At 27.9% G+C, this 16,225-nt stretch overlaps 1 protein-coding gene across 1 annotated transcript in view; it reads right to left on the bottom strand.

The window, feature by feature from the left end:
- Positions 1–16,225, bottom strand: part of LOC113375310 (potassium voltage-gated channel protein Shaw-like) — a 227,974-nt gene that overhangs the window by 55,900 nt on the left and 155,849 nt on the right. The window contains exon 7 of the mRNA XM_026615248.1: positions 11,358–11,544. Within this exon, the coding sequence (XP_026471033.1) occupies positions 11,358–11,544 (187 nt within the window). The remainder of the gene's footprint in view (positions 1–11,357; positions 11,545–16,225) is intronic.

Below are 16,225 nucleotides of genomic sequence, written 5' to 3' on the forward strand. Positions count from 1 at the left end.
ACCGTGAACATCAAACAAATAAATACTATTAATAACTAACTAACTTATTTAACTTACATATTTTTAAAGATCTGATATAGCCATTTTAATGATAAAGTATATCTGGTCCTTCGAGGTAATAAAGTGTCCGTGTGTAGTGATTTTTTAATTGACTTTTTTAATAAACATTGCGTCGGGTGCTTACAGTGTGTGTGCGTATGCGGATACAATATATATAACTGATGATTTGAATTCGTAGTGATTCATTCGCAAAGGTAGGTTCAGCCGTTTCGAAGATACGAGGCAAAAAGTGCATATAATGACAAGTCAGTTTGTTAGAGAACGAAGCGATTTTAATGGTTCAAATCATTTTACTTGAATTGATAGAATAAAAAATGAATGAGCAAAATTGATTGATCTATTATTATGATTCTTGATTTATTAAAACTTGTTTAGAAAAAGACGGTTCTGCAACTTTTTGTGGGAATAATGCTGCCTATCATATTTATATTTAAAATGAAATATTCGTATATCATTCATTTGCAAATTGCAAAAAAGTTATGAAAATTTAATTAAATACCGTGCCGGACGCAATATCGACAATGAATGTTGCATATCATAAATCGATAACTAGAGCAATGAAGTCTATTCGTATGGATTATGCTCTAAACTGACGAATGCAAATCGAATAAAAAAGCTTTCAATATATAAATGATGAGAAAATAATCAGATAGAGTTATCGAATTCCATCGGATAGACAAATGATTAATGCATCTCAAATTGTGATTTTGCTGTTCATTCATCTGCATAGTAGAATTTGATGATAGATTCGATAATAATTCAATAAAATTGCATTTTTTAGCTTTAAACTATATTAATTAAAAAAAAAAATCGTATTATTTATTGCATGGTTTAATCGGATTTATGTAGATAAATATAATTAAGTATTGCATGTGATAAAAATCTCACGAAACAAATAGTGACAAAAAAATTTGCAATTTTATAAAATTATTAAAAATTTGTAATTATTAAAAAATGAAACTTTGGCTAATTTTGTTAAAAATAAGAATATAATATAAAGGAATGCTGTAAAGCGTATATCTAAAAAATGAGATTGTTTTAAGGATAGAGATATTATCATTTATGTCAAAGCTTGATATTGAAATATTGTGAAGAGGTCTATAGTTTTTGCGGGCATAGAAGATCATACAGATTTTTATTGCCACAAAAATTAGGTTAACAGTTACATCTATAACTAAGATCGCACATACATTGATTTATAACTGCAAAAATTTTTCTATATTAAATTATTATAAACTTGCATTTTTTTGAATTGCATCATGTTCTTGAAATGTTGATTTGCAACCAAATACTGTGCGTTTTGACACTGTATATGTGTCATCATTCAGCATATTACATGCTGAATATTGATACACATACAGTATCAAAACGTACAGAATAACTATTTTAAATATTGTTTTTTTCGACCTTTTGGCTGCAAATAAACCTATCATTAAATTATATATATATATATATATATATATATATATCATGTTAAAATCTACATAAATATCTGAAAACTTCACATGACTCAAATGCATTATTTGACTAAAGAATCATTATGAGTGATTGTTCCTTAGATAATACTCTTTACGATTTTTATTCCAAAAATCATAAAATCGTATACATTGAATTTTTATAACAATCAGATATCAATTAAAAGCAATGAAAAAATTAGACAAATCACAAACCTATCCCTCTCAAAAAACACTTAAAAATTTTAAATAAAATATGAAAATTTCATTTTTGAATTGAAAATATTGATCAAAGCATAAAAAAGTCAATAAAACTTAAATATGAAAAATTGCATAAAGTTAAGAATTTACTCATTAACTTATGATGTATAATTTAAAAAAAAAAACTAATTTTATGGATGTTATATTAAAAGTATAAGACTGTGTTCGGTTACACAGGAAATACATCTACAGTAGAAACTCGATTAACCGGACCAATTTATTTAACCAGTCGATTGGCATTCGGACAATCGAATGTATGAAGAATCTTGTATTTGTTAAAAATAATAAATATATAGATATCAACGAAAATCCATGTTTATTAAAAAATTATCAATGTATGTACATACATATTTTCTTAGACTACGCGTGTTTAGGTACGTATGTACAATTAATTTGTTTACAATTCGAATTTGGTAATGAAAAAAATAGGTAACAAGTTTAATTTGGTTTGCATAAATCAACTTGTAAGTATGTTCATATACATGCAAACTGGTCGCGGTTGGTAGTCCGGATAATCGCAGATCCGTATAACTGAAGAGTTTCTACTGCATTTGAAATTGATGAGTGCATTATAGCAGTTCACTTCATAGAATAGATACATGTTTAGATCGGCTGTATTGCTGTATAAACAACCATAAAGAACACGATAAAATTTAGCCTTTTATATTTCATTAAAATGAAAATATTGTAATATAAATCAGATTTAGTAGCTTCATTAGTGTAATTTAAAGTCTAATACACCATCAAGTTTATTGCTAAATAAGTAATTCTATTTTTCAACCGTACACAAAACTTTTCTAAACTTCGTGCTTATCTTATGAGGCTGCTGGAAAGTTATTCTCTCAAACTGACTTTAACGGGTCATTTCGGCCGACTAAATCTGTTCTGGGCACTGAGTTTCAGAGCAGGTTTTACTGCGGTAATGTAATACAATATTTAAATAATGTTTTATAATCTATGATATAAAGTATCTATGATATCATTATCTCTGGTGTTGATTTAAAAAAAAATTCTTATATCATGTATGCTTTCAAGAAACTGTGAATATTATATAAAAATTATATGAAACTCCAATGACTCTAGTTTTTTGTATTATATAATGATACAATAACAATTCGTATATTGTATATTATTGCTTCAAAATTCAAATCACAAAATTATTCAAAATAATTTAAAATAATAGAAACAGTTTGGAAATATAATCTATACTCAATATATCAAAGATATTACACAACTTGCGTAATTGTTTGTCATCATATATATTTTCAAGATGATTGAATAAAATATGTTATTTCATAGGTTTTATCCAAATCCTATGAAATTCTCGTTATACTAAAATAGTATCTATAAAGGATTAGAAGGAAACAGACATATTATGCACGATATAATTAAATAATTATTAACAAGTCAAATAAGATATTTAATATATATGTATATATATATATATATATATATATATGCATTTCAAAATATTCGTTCAATTCGTGGAAAATGAAAAATAACAAATATGACAGACATTTATTTTTGATGCGAAAACTTTTGATATAAAAATATTTGTATCGAAAAATATTGTGACCGATTACGCATTCTATTTATTTATATCTCAGCTTTTTATTTTTAATTTTCAACAGTTTTCTGTTTTTAGCTATGTACAATATTTTTAAATATTTACTGCTATTTTGTTTTCGACAAATTGGCTGCATATATTTTCAAAAATATGTTTCAATATCAAACTACTAACTTTTAGTAATTGATACTTTAATATACAAATAATTAACTAAAATATTTAGGAGATCTCATAAGAGATGTACAAAGTTTCGCTTGAATACACATACATTACATCGAGAAAGTTTTTGAAACAAAATATCATTATGATATAAAACTCACTACGATATTGGTATAATGTTAATATTTAAACTTAACAAAAATTCTTGAGATATAATACTTATATTTTAAAGAGGTGTATCAAACCTTTTTATTAATTCCAGCATTATTATTTTTATTATATAGATAACATATGTTGAAAGATATAACATGAACTAGAATTTTTTTAATGATGGATATTTCGTCATTGCACTATCGAAAATTTTTGGATTTTTTATTTTTATTTTATATTCTTCACTATGTTTTATGGTTTCTTTTCCAATTTATACTTTTTAAAAATAATTAGCTTTTATTATATTGAGTAATGATGCATGTCGAAAAGTACTATAGACAATGAATTTTATTAATATACTGTGTAGTATGTGTAGATATATATATATATATATATATATATATATATACTGTGTAGTATGTGTATATATACACATTGTCTGTATAATAATCCTAATCCGTGTACACAAATAATTACAGTCCATATAATAATTATAATCTGTATACATGTAAATCCAATGTTATTTGAAATCTCTAATTATCAGCCTTCGGCTTGTCTCTATTTAAATGTACTCTTGAACGAACAAATGATCATATTCATAATTTTGAATAATAATATGCTCCATCTGAGTACGTAGGGACTTATCATTGCTTTGCAAAATGTATTATGTTATGTGAATTGAATTGAAATATCATGCGGGACTGAGCACACCTGATAAGCTATTATTATAAAGGAAGGTAATCCTCTTATTTCTGTAACGTGTATATCATTCATTTTTTCGAATATTTTTTTAGTAACAATGGTACAAACGCGGTTCTATATTTAGCGTTGTTTGCTGTAAATACGATTAAAACTTGAAATAAAATTTTGAGGTTTTTTAGTAAGGTAAATCTATTTATATATGCTAACAATTAATACATGATATATGAATAATTATATACCATGGATCTAATATTCTGAATGTGATAATTTTCTAAACTTTTAGTTATTGTTTCTAAAGTTTCTCAAACGGTAAAGCATGTTAATCCTTTTTTAACTTCCCGTAGGGTAAGTTATAGTAATCGTCCAAAAATCGAAATCAAAAATTTTTACATTTCTCGACGTTTTGAAGGTTTCTGAACATTTTGGCATACTTCAGAAAAAATGGATGTGTGTGTGTGTGTGTGTGTGTGTGTGTGTGTGTGTTTTGTATGTCCGCTTTTTTTCGTCCACGTTTTCGGGCGCACGGATCAACCGATTTGAATGGTTTAAAAAACATTCGATTCCTATTGATAGGGAGATGTGCTGATTAGTTTTTGGCAAAGGCAGGTCCAGCCGTTACGGAGATATGGAGCAAAGAGTGCAAAAAATAGAAAGCGAGTTTTTGAGAGAACGGATCAACCGATTTGAATGGTTTGAAAAACATTCGATTCCTATTGATAGGGAGATGTGCTGATTAGTTTTTGGCAAAGGTAGGCCCATAGGTTTCGGAGATACAGAGCTAAATTTAAAATAAATGGCTGTTTTTGAGAGAACTAAGCGTCCGATTTAAATGATTCAAAGAACTTTCTGCTTTTTTCAACAAAATAATTGATTTTGGAAAAAAAAATTTTTTGTTTCTAATTTTTTTTTCAAAAATTTTTTTTTGTAATTTTGGATTAAAAATTCAAAAAATCACCCAAGCTAAGCACAGTCTAAGCGCCACTCTGGTACAAATGTTTACCCAAGTGCGTTTAGACTGTTTGTGTACTGGAGCACTTTTCCAATTTTGTGAAAATTATTGAAAAATGTGAAAATGCCGCCAAGCTGAGCACAGTATAAGTGAAAATGTCGCACAGAATTATCTGCAAATGCGTTTAGACTGTGACTATGCGGGAGCACTTTTTCAATTTTGTGGAAATTTGGAGATGATAAATTGATTTATTTATAATTAACTTTCCGTAGGGTAAGTTATAGTAATCGCACAAAAATCGAAAATGAAAATTTTTATATATCTTCACGTTTCAGAGGTTGGAGAAAATTGATGTATGTGTGTGTGTGTGTGCGTGCATGTGTGTGTGTTCGGATACAAATTTTCGTCGACGATTTCGGGAACGCGGATGAAGCAATTTGAATAATTCAAAAAACATTCTAGCCGTTCCGAAGATATGGGGCAAAAAGGGCCAAAAACGGTAACTCAGTTTTTAAGAGAACGGAGCGTCCGATTTGTATAGTTCAAAAAACATTTTACTTGTATTAACAAGATGAAGATTTGATCAAATTTTCATGTAGATAGGTCTAGCGGTTTCGGAGATCTAGTAAAAAAAAACTAAAAAAAAATAACATTTGGCGGTCAACAATAATCATTAGACATTAGACATATGCATATCAAATTATCAGATATTTTATTGAAATTTTAACAATAAGTATAAGTTTTGTTTACATTCCTATGGGTTCCGTACCATTGTTTTTCCGTTAGACAGCGACGCGGCGCTTACGCGCTTTATATTTTGTCTCTATGCAGTTAAAGCAGTATGATTGCTTTGAAAAAAAGTTCAGATCTTCCAAAATATATCAAAATAAAGATAACATTTTTTCCAAAAAAAAATTTTTATAAAAAAAATTGTTTAAAATTTTTTTTTAAAAAAAAAATTTTTTTTCAAAAAAAAGTAATTTTTTGTCCAATTTAAAATTTCTAAAAAATCTTATTTTTTCGAAGTAAATTTTTTTCAAAAATGTTAATCGTTTTTAAAAAAATAATAATTTTTGGCACGGGAAGTTCCAGCAATTTGCCTTAAGGCACGATGCCTTAATTGCCATAAGACAGAATTCCACTTACAGCTAGTTATTATTATTTTGCTAAAATTTAATGATTGAATTGAATAAGTTCTATAGTTAAAATAAAAACGTAACTAGTGAAAGGGGCACTGGGGGCGTACTTGACAAATCGCTGGAACTTCCCGCAACGTAATATTCGAGTATTATTAAATGCTTTCAAATAGATTATTAAAAATGCTGTAACTTTCTTTATTCGTATTGTGTAGACAAAACATAGAAACCTATGAATTGGACAATGACTTTCATATATCGTTATGTACATGAAAAGCAAATAAACAAAACTTGATCTCAAGTTCTCATAAAAACTTAAATTCTATTTTCTGCACTCTTTTTCCTCGTACTTGTTTCAGAAACTAGTGGACCGACCTTTTCCAAAAACTAATCAGCACATCTCCCAATCAATACGAATCGATTGCTTTTTGAATTATTCAAATCGGTTATACGGTACGAAAATGTCGACAAAGAATTGTAACCACACACACACACGCACATAATTTTTTTCTGAGGAATGCCAAAATGATCAGAAACCTATGAAAGGTGAGGATATGCAAAAATTCTTACTTCTAATGTTTGGATGATTAAAATAACTTAACCTTACGGGAAGTTAAAAAAATATTATCAGCCTGTGAAAATATGTACACAAATTGGAACGTTTTATTAGGTTAACTAAAAATTAAAAAAAATGTTTTACAGTGGTAAACAAACGGTAAATTGTTTTTCTATAATTGTTCGCTACAAGTATGATAAAAACTTAAAACAAAAAATAATAAAATATTTAAGCAAATTTAAAAAAAAAATGCTTGGCCGATTTTGCACAACTAATCAAGTCTTTAGCGAGTTTCATCAAATGGCTTTTAAATATTCGTTTTTTACTAAATTGATAATGACTACAGAAAAGATAATGGAAAAGCTTTGTAATTCAAAAAACAAGTATTTGATTCGATTGGAAGTTGAATCAAACCATCAGTTGATTCAAGTTAAATACTTGCACATGTCTTAATTTATTTTATGTTTTTCTTCAACTGGTATTTTAAAGTTTGGTGTAAAAATTGCTCATCGAATAGTTTAGAATAATATTTACGAGAAAGTTGAAACCAGCAGCACTTCTCTTTAGGCTTGTTTAGGTGTTTTAAATACGATTTTATTGCCAGGCCATAAAACTTTAGGCTTTACGACTTTTTCATAGTAGTTTGTTTGAAAACAGCTTCAATTTCAGCCAATAAATAATACCTATAAAAATTTAATACTTTTGTTGAATTGAATACATTCAACGTTATAAATTATAGTGTATATGTTTTTTAAATAACACTATAAATCTTATGAGATTTATTGCTACAATATAGCACGTGGTACCCACAACATTTTCTGAAAGTGTCAGAAATGAAATAAAATATGGCAATATCATTTTTATAATGTACTATATGTCTCAGACTAGACATTTGTGATATGAATGATTTTTAAACGTGCAGAATTTTTTGACAAATTTGACAGTGTTAGCGAGTTGGCGAAGTTCTTATCGGAAAACGTGAAAATTATTTTATTTCTGACTGAAAACATAGAGTGTAAATTTATTGTGATGTGGATTGGGGTTATAAATGAATTGCTATTATATATTACATATCATATATATGATAATGGGAAACCTCACACACTATTCTTCCCTGAATCGAGTTGGAGTTTAACTCTGCTCATGGACCTGTATATATATATATATATATATATATATATATATATATATAATCTTTCAATTAAGCGTTATTTATCAATTACCTGCACATTTCTCTATAAAATGCTACCAGTCTCTAGTATCGTTGTAGACTACTATTTTTGCTTTTATGTATATACAACACTTTCTGAACAGATAATCTGTTGTAATAGAATGTTGTAATTTCAACATTCAATAATCTGTTGTAATAAATTTTGTTTTTCTATGATTATTTTTAATTACGATTATTATACAAATGACTATTAGAAGGCAATTCAATTATTCTACTGTTACATTATTAATAATCTTTGGATAGAAATATTAGAAGATAACTCAACTGTTTTCCATTTATTTATATTTCAATCGTGATCAGATTTTACCAATTTTGCCACCAACGCATACATACGACAATATTTCCTATTTAATAATAAGTGTGAATAATGAAAGTGTAAATAGGAGAACACGCGTTTTACGTAATTTATCAATTTTACCATATTGCGTAATGTGTTCAGAGTTGTGTTCAGTGTTTAAATTCTCTATTTCTATATGATAAATATATTTACCTAAATACACATTTACAATTTCATCCTCTCCAGCGTGTCTGAATATTTGCGCAGTCGAGAACGTTGTTTGAAGTTTGAACATAACGCGGTTAATACGCTTTATGAATGTAACATGACCCTCGATATTGCTTGTTTAGAACTTGTGTTTCATCGGACTCGATGATATTAAAAAAAAATAAAATAAATCCATTGATTTGACATTAATATACGTCGATTAATTTGTTACAGAAAACCCATCAGAGATAAAAAATGAGACTGCATTTAGAATTTTCAGATCATATTCTCTTCTGTGTCGTTCATGGAGGACATCCACTCGACTACCAGAGTTTATGAATGTCATCCATGGACGAACTTTGCATCAAGATTCATCACTATGAGTTAATCTAATCGAAATTCTATTTTGTATTTTTAATGCACAATTGTTTAGCACAATTTTTAATTTTTAACACATTTTTATTAATAATGATAGACAAATCTTAACATATAAAAAGGGTTTACAGCCAACTCTCGATAATATTTATGTAATACTACCTTAACAATCTATCGAAAACGGGATCATTAGGAATATCGTATTTAATTTAAAGATTTGTCTGTCATATTTAAGTTTTTTAGAATTTTTTATTTTCAAGAAATATTGTGTTATAGAAGCGAATTTTATACACATAACAATTTATGTACAATTCGTTTAATTAATGAAGTGCGCTTATACTATATCAATTAATTTTAAAATAATTTAAAATAGTTTTCCCTAATTAATCCCAAAATAATGCAATTGTTGACTGCAGTTTGTGTTTGGCAATTATGATATATTCAATATTTTTGTTTATAAATTTTCCATGAGTCGAGAATGTGCAATATCTACTTATGTAGAAACTTTGTCTTCTGGTAACTATCAGTATAAAAAATCATCATAGCAGATTGTAGAATACCAAATTATAAAAGCTAATGAATAATAAAAACTAATTTTTGTTATAAAAAATTATAGATGAGTAAATACTTCGTTCATGCTTATAATTAGAAAAGAGCATTTATATTACAACTATACTTTATATCTCTACTGTGTACTTCTGTTAAAATCAGTAATGCATTGCCTTAATTATTCAACTAGGTGGACGGTCAACATGGACGGTATGAACCACATGGCATAGTGTTCTGTTTTTTTTTTAATAATTTTTGTTTCATGGGATACAAGTAACAGTCTTTTAAACAAATGGGAACTCTAATAACATGGAAAAACGCAACCAATTACAATAACCGTCTTCTTTCGGACATTAGTACATGAAACAAAAGCTCCAAGGGAACAAGTCATACATCATGAATAGGGAAAAGAAGTCTTTGCTTTGTACCGGTAGATCTCTTAGCCTGTTTTTAGAAATAGATAGAGTAGAAGTTAAAAGCCAATCACCTTCATCAGGTTTCGATGTTCTTTCTGCGTGGCCTCGAATAAACTACACTGTACCGCTTGTGAAATAGTACTAACTTATTTTGTCTATTATACTCGTATTAGTATGCAATTTTGTCAGAAAGTGAACAAAAATAAATAAACTTCATAGGACGCCTGATTTTTTGCAATAAAATTGATTGAAATCACTAGTACTGGCATGAGTCAATTAATTTTATTAAAGATAATTACAAATAACAATGAATAAGGTCCCAAAAAATATGAGAAAAACGCCACAAAATAATCTTTTGAATGTGTGATACACGTTTGAACTGTTTAATCCGACATGACAGTGACAATAATGCTCAACATCTAATAGGATTGTGATTATAGCTTTTTTCGTAAATATATACAATTTTGACCGTATTCCCTATCAACGATGTGAATTTTATCTAAACTGGCGAATCTACTCATACCTTGTCTAGATATCACTGCTGCCAGTAGCTTCTCCTCATAGTAACTAAAGATATTTAAAAAAATATATATATAGCGGTAATATAGATCAAAATGTGTTTCCAATTGAAAATAAGCCCATCTCGGGCTCTGCGGTGTGAAATGGAAATGGGAAAAACTCCCACACTACTTCTTCCCTGAATCGAGTTGGAGTTTAACTCAGCTCACGGACCTGCCCTAGGGCAGCACTACTCATTATTATTATTATTATATATAGCGGTGTATGGCATCGTGCCTTAAGGCAAATTGCTGAAACTTTACGCACAAAAAGTTTTTTTTTAAAAAAAGATTACATTTTTTATTTCTTTGAAAATATTTGATTTTTAAAAAATTTTAAATTTTTGAATAAAATTTAATTTTTTGGAAAAAAACTTTTAGAAAAAAATGTTTTCTTTTATTTTGAAAAATTTTGGAAATTTTAAAAAAAATTTCAAAGCAATTGCTCTTGTATCCGCACATACACAGACGCGCACACATATACACACACATACATACACACACACATACATCCATTTTTTCTAAGGTATGCCAAAATATTCAGAAACCTCTGAAACGTAAAGATATATAAAAATTTTCATTTTCGAATTTTTTGCAATTACTATTACTAACTCTACGGGAAGTTAACAAGTATAAATAATGATTAATAATAAGGCTGCAAAAGTTTATAAGATTCATAACGGCGATTTTATAAAGTTAGATCAATCGTATCAATACTTTCAATATCAATTACTTATTAGAATATATTGTTGCCTTACCTTGGCGCCCGTGGAGCTTTTCGGTTCGTCGAAAAGTGCCCAAACGCGCGGCTTGAGTCGCTGCCATGTCGTCAGTCGGCCACCCAGCAACGCGTCTTCGAAACCAAAGAGGCGCGCAACGGCCTGCTCCGTCGGTTGTTCAGAGTCTAATTCGAGTTTGTCCAAAATCGCGAGCGTGCTCTGAAATTTAATAGAAAATATTTGTGATTTGTGTGAAATATCTAATTAATATTGTAAACAAAGATATTTCATAGCGTACAGGTTCGCGTAAAAAGGTCCCTTACAGATATGTCAATAGTAAAGTTAAAAAAAATTTACAAAAAGGTATAACCTACCATCACCTTGATACTTATATCGTCGTATCAAGAGATAAACGGCAACGTTTAAAAATCCATAACAAAATTAGTTTCCTTCGTTGTTAGTTTTTTTTTTTGGGTTGTGAGCACTGTTGTTTACCAGTTTTATAACATGTACTGTCATTTTCAAGGTAATTTCAATAGTTTTTTTTTATATAATCTCTATAAAATCTTACACGTGGGTGGGGTAAAAAAACACATAAACCTTCAAACTGACACATTTGTTAAATGAGCAATAAAAAATAGTAAACAAAAAGTAAATTAATTAAAAAAATGCAATTTTACAAGAGATAAGTTAAATACTTTGTGTTCAACTTTACAGATGATCATTTCAGATAAAATACCCGATCAAGGCTATCTTGCACCCTAAAAAATGTACTTATTAAATTTATTTTTTGCATTGATTAATATAAACATCTATTATTACGTATCGACCATTCAAAATTGAAAATAAGACATTGGATCTGTTTGCCCTTCAATGAGGCAAAAAGAACCAGGTAATAAACTGCAAAAATAACACATTTCTAAAATAACGAATAAGAATTTACTAGTTGTTTTACTGAACATTGTCAGATAGGTGTCGGTTTGATGTGTGTTATTTGTTGTGATATATTATATTGTTTTGGTTTTGACAATAGAATCGTCCAAAGTCAAATTGAACCTTTGCGCCCTACCCTATGGTGAAAAAAAAAATTGCTCAAGAAAAAAATGATAACTAAGAGGCACAATGAAAATGTTCTAAATAAAAATGGTATTTTCACTCCACACTGATACCTTTTGAAACAACACTAATAAATAATGAAAATTTAAATATTATGAACAAATTTCAAATCTAGTGCCGTTAGTATAGGCATACCTTTTACATTATAAAGTTTTACAAAATAACAAATACTCATATATACCTAAAAGCATCAAAATGTATCAACCTAATTTTTTAAACCCAACTCACGCATATTTTACTCCGGATAAAAATATTTTGATATGCAGAAAGTTTTGGGTTTATATTTTGAGCACAAGAGAAAATTATCTAAGTATGCCTAATAAAAAAAAATCATGTATCATTGTATGTTTGACTTGTGAGAAAATATTTTTTTGCACAATATGCTCGTTTTCTTATTTATAATACAAAGTTTATAATATAAAACCATTCCAACTTTGAAATTTGTGTTAATTTACATAGTATTACACTTACATAGTATACATTTGTCCTATAATATGGATAAAAAACATACATCTACTTAGAAATTTATTCACTAATGTATGTTAGCACTAAACGTTGTTAATTTCTTTGCATGGGTAATGAATTTATTACAAAAATAAATATGTGCAATAATCAGTTGATGTTTTGAAAGAAAAAATTATATTAAAAAAGCTGTGTCTACTTAGAAGAATGAAATGAAATAATCATGAAATATTAAAAAAAAAATGATAAAAAATTTTACAAGAGTTTTTAACAATTTTGTAATTTAACCTACACTAATTTTAATCTCTTTCTAGTTATTTTAATAGCATTGTAAGAACTTCCTTTTTTTGTATTTGTATTTTTCTCTATATTTAAAACATTAAAAGATCTAAGTAAAATTGACCAGAATTTATTATAATACTCACGTACACATCTCATTTACTATCTCATTGATATCAACTTATTGCCAAGTGCAATTCGTAATTACATTGGAATCAGTCATTTCGCAGACGCTTCATCGGCGTCTCCAATCGTTGTATGATATATACTTAGATATCACACACACACACACACACATATATATATATATATATATATATATATATATATATATCTGTACAAATACATATGCACATATATAGGTCAGTCCTTGCTATATATGAACTTATGTATTTAATGCTACGACGCCGGAGGGTAGGACGTGGCAATTAATGGCATTCGTACAAACAGAATAATTAACTCATCAGCAGATCTGCTAATTAACCTTGGTAATATATTCATGGAATATTCAATTTACTAATACAGTACATTATGCTCAAGCCTATGAATTATATTACACTTTCTTATTCACTTCACGTGTTTTGTGCAATGTGTAAGAAACATGTGCATGACTAAGAAAAGGTTAAGTGAACTGGAATTAACTAGTTATAATTAATCTGTGATAGCTGTTTTTTAAAATAATTTTAAATATAAATATATGTAAATATATACTGGCGGTGTTTTAGAACTTGATGTTAAGCTAAAACAAGGTGAAAATACTGGCCTTAACTGTTCTAAAAAAAATAGAAATAAAACTATCTCACGTTTTTTGAATATTACGAGCTTTTAACTACAACTCAGAGCTTTGGTAAAATTATGACCATCTTAGAGATATTATGATTCATTTTCATTATTTTTGTTCATTTAAACTTTGGAACCATAACTGTGAATTGTATTTGTAAAACCTCAGTAAAAAATAATTACACAATTAAGCAAAATTTTCAAGTATTAAGACCTTCTGTCGAAGTATTAATTTAAAATTTTTAAAACCGGTCGACTTTGAAAGGTCCTCTTTTATAAAAAAAAAAGTACTAAAGTGTGATGGCAAGTTTCATCAAAAGTTGGCGCTTTAGAATTTTAAAATGGTAAAATGCTTGATAATCATACTATTGAAAAAATTCGCGTATAAATAAAAATTTTAATATGACTATTGTGTATGTGTGTATTATTTGACAATCACATTTTATTCAATTTATTTAATTAATAATTTATTTAATTAATAATGAAGTATTATATTTGACAACAGTTATTATTTTAGGAAAAGTTCAATGTAAAACAGTTCGAAATTGGAAAATCAAAAGCAATAAATATAATAATATAGAATATTATACCAATAATAAATTACAGAGTAAAAATTTATTCAGCAATATATGAATTCTCTTGATAATACAATTAACTTTTAATTTGAATAAGCTTTTTAGGAATTGATGAGTTTTTGAAAAGGCAGGTCCAATAGTTGCTAAATTGTTTTTAAATTTTTCGACATCCATTTTCCTATTCACACACACACACAACATATCCGTTCCCAGTTTCAATGAAAAATGTAAAATCTTATCAAATAGCAAATAGAAACTGGCAATGCCGTACAAAATATTACAAAAATATGATATGCCTATATAGGTGATAGTATAGTATTATGTAGTAAAATAAATGAGCATGATGTAAGCAAAATTTCTTTCAAATTAATTATAAAAGCTCCCTGATTTGCAAAAACAAAACGGTTAATCGATTTTTATTCAAAAAAGAAGACCATACTTAAAATGCGTTCTATTATTTGTCTGATATTACTTAAAGTTAATTATAATATTTAGTGACGTTCAAAATTTAAAAAACATCTATAAATTTTAAAAATAATTTATCATTTACCTTCAAGCATGCTACACACAGAGCCGGATTTAAATTTATGCCTCTCGAGGGCACTGACAAAAATGCCGTAACTTTCTTAATCATTATGGAAATAAATTAAACTACTACTATTTTGATACTTTGATAAAACTTATAACATACAAAGTTTTAATTTGATATATAATAAAGAATTTATTTGAAATAGAAAAATGTTATTATGTAGAGTTGATTAATTATATTATGTTTTAACATTTCATTACATATTGTAATGAAATTTTTAACTCACTTTCCAAATTTTATCGCCTTGGAGGTATGGAAATCTTGAATTTTTAGCATAAGGCAAAATTGATAGTTTTATATTTTTTTAAGATTTATCGGAATTTGGCACTCTTTCCGAATGATACCCAAGTTCGACTTCAAGTCAGAAACTAGAAGTTTCATATAACATTCTTTGCTAACATCCTAATAATATGCAAAAACTAAGTTTTAGTCTACTATCGCTTGCAACTTTTTTGCCCTCATTCCCGACTGTGGAAAATAATGTTCTAGCTTTTTTCTGTTCTACATAAAGTCATCACATAAAAACTATGTAGAATAAATTACAAGAAAATTAAAAGTGGACTATAAGATGCACAGTAATAAATTAAGTAGTGAATGCTAAAAATTTGGCATCAAAATTTATGTATTACTTAACTAACTATATATAAAATAAAAACTAGTGGGGTGCCAAACGACATTTTTTTAACTTATTTTTATTGAGAGTCCATAACCGCTGGACCTGCCTTCGCAAAAATTTAATCAGTTCTTTATCTTGTCAATACAAGTAAAATGTTTTTTGAATTAATAAAATCGGACGCTCCGTTCTCTTAGAAACTGAAGTTACCGTTTTTGACACTTTTTGTCCCGTATCTTCGGAACGGCTAGACCTGCCTTCGCCAAAAACTAATCAGCACGTTTCCTCATCAATACGAAATCGAATGTTTCTTGAATTATTCAAATCGGTTGATCGGTGTTTCCGAAATCGTCGACGAAAACTTGTATCCGCACACACACACGCACACATACATCCATTTTTATAAGGTATGCCAAAATATTCAGAAACCTTTCAAACATTAAGATATATAAAAATTTTCATTTTCGATTTTTTTGCAATTACTAT

Source organism: Ctenocephalides felis, unplaced genomic scaffold (genome assembly GCF_003426905.1).
Source record: "Ctenocephalides felis isolate EL2017-DRISC unplaced genomic scaffold, ASM342690v1 CF-g0.4_SCAFFOLD_01886, whole genome shotgun sequence".
NCBI classification, from domain to species: Eukaryota; Metazoa; Arthropoda; class Insecta; order Siphonaptera; family Pulicidae; genus Ctenocephalides; species Ctenocephalides felis.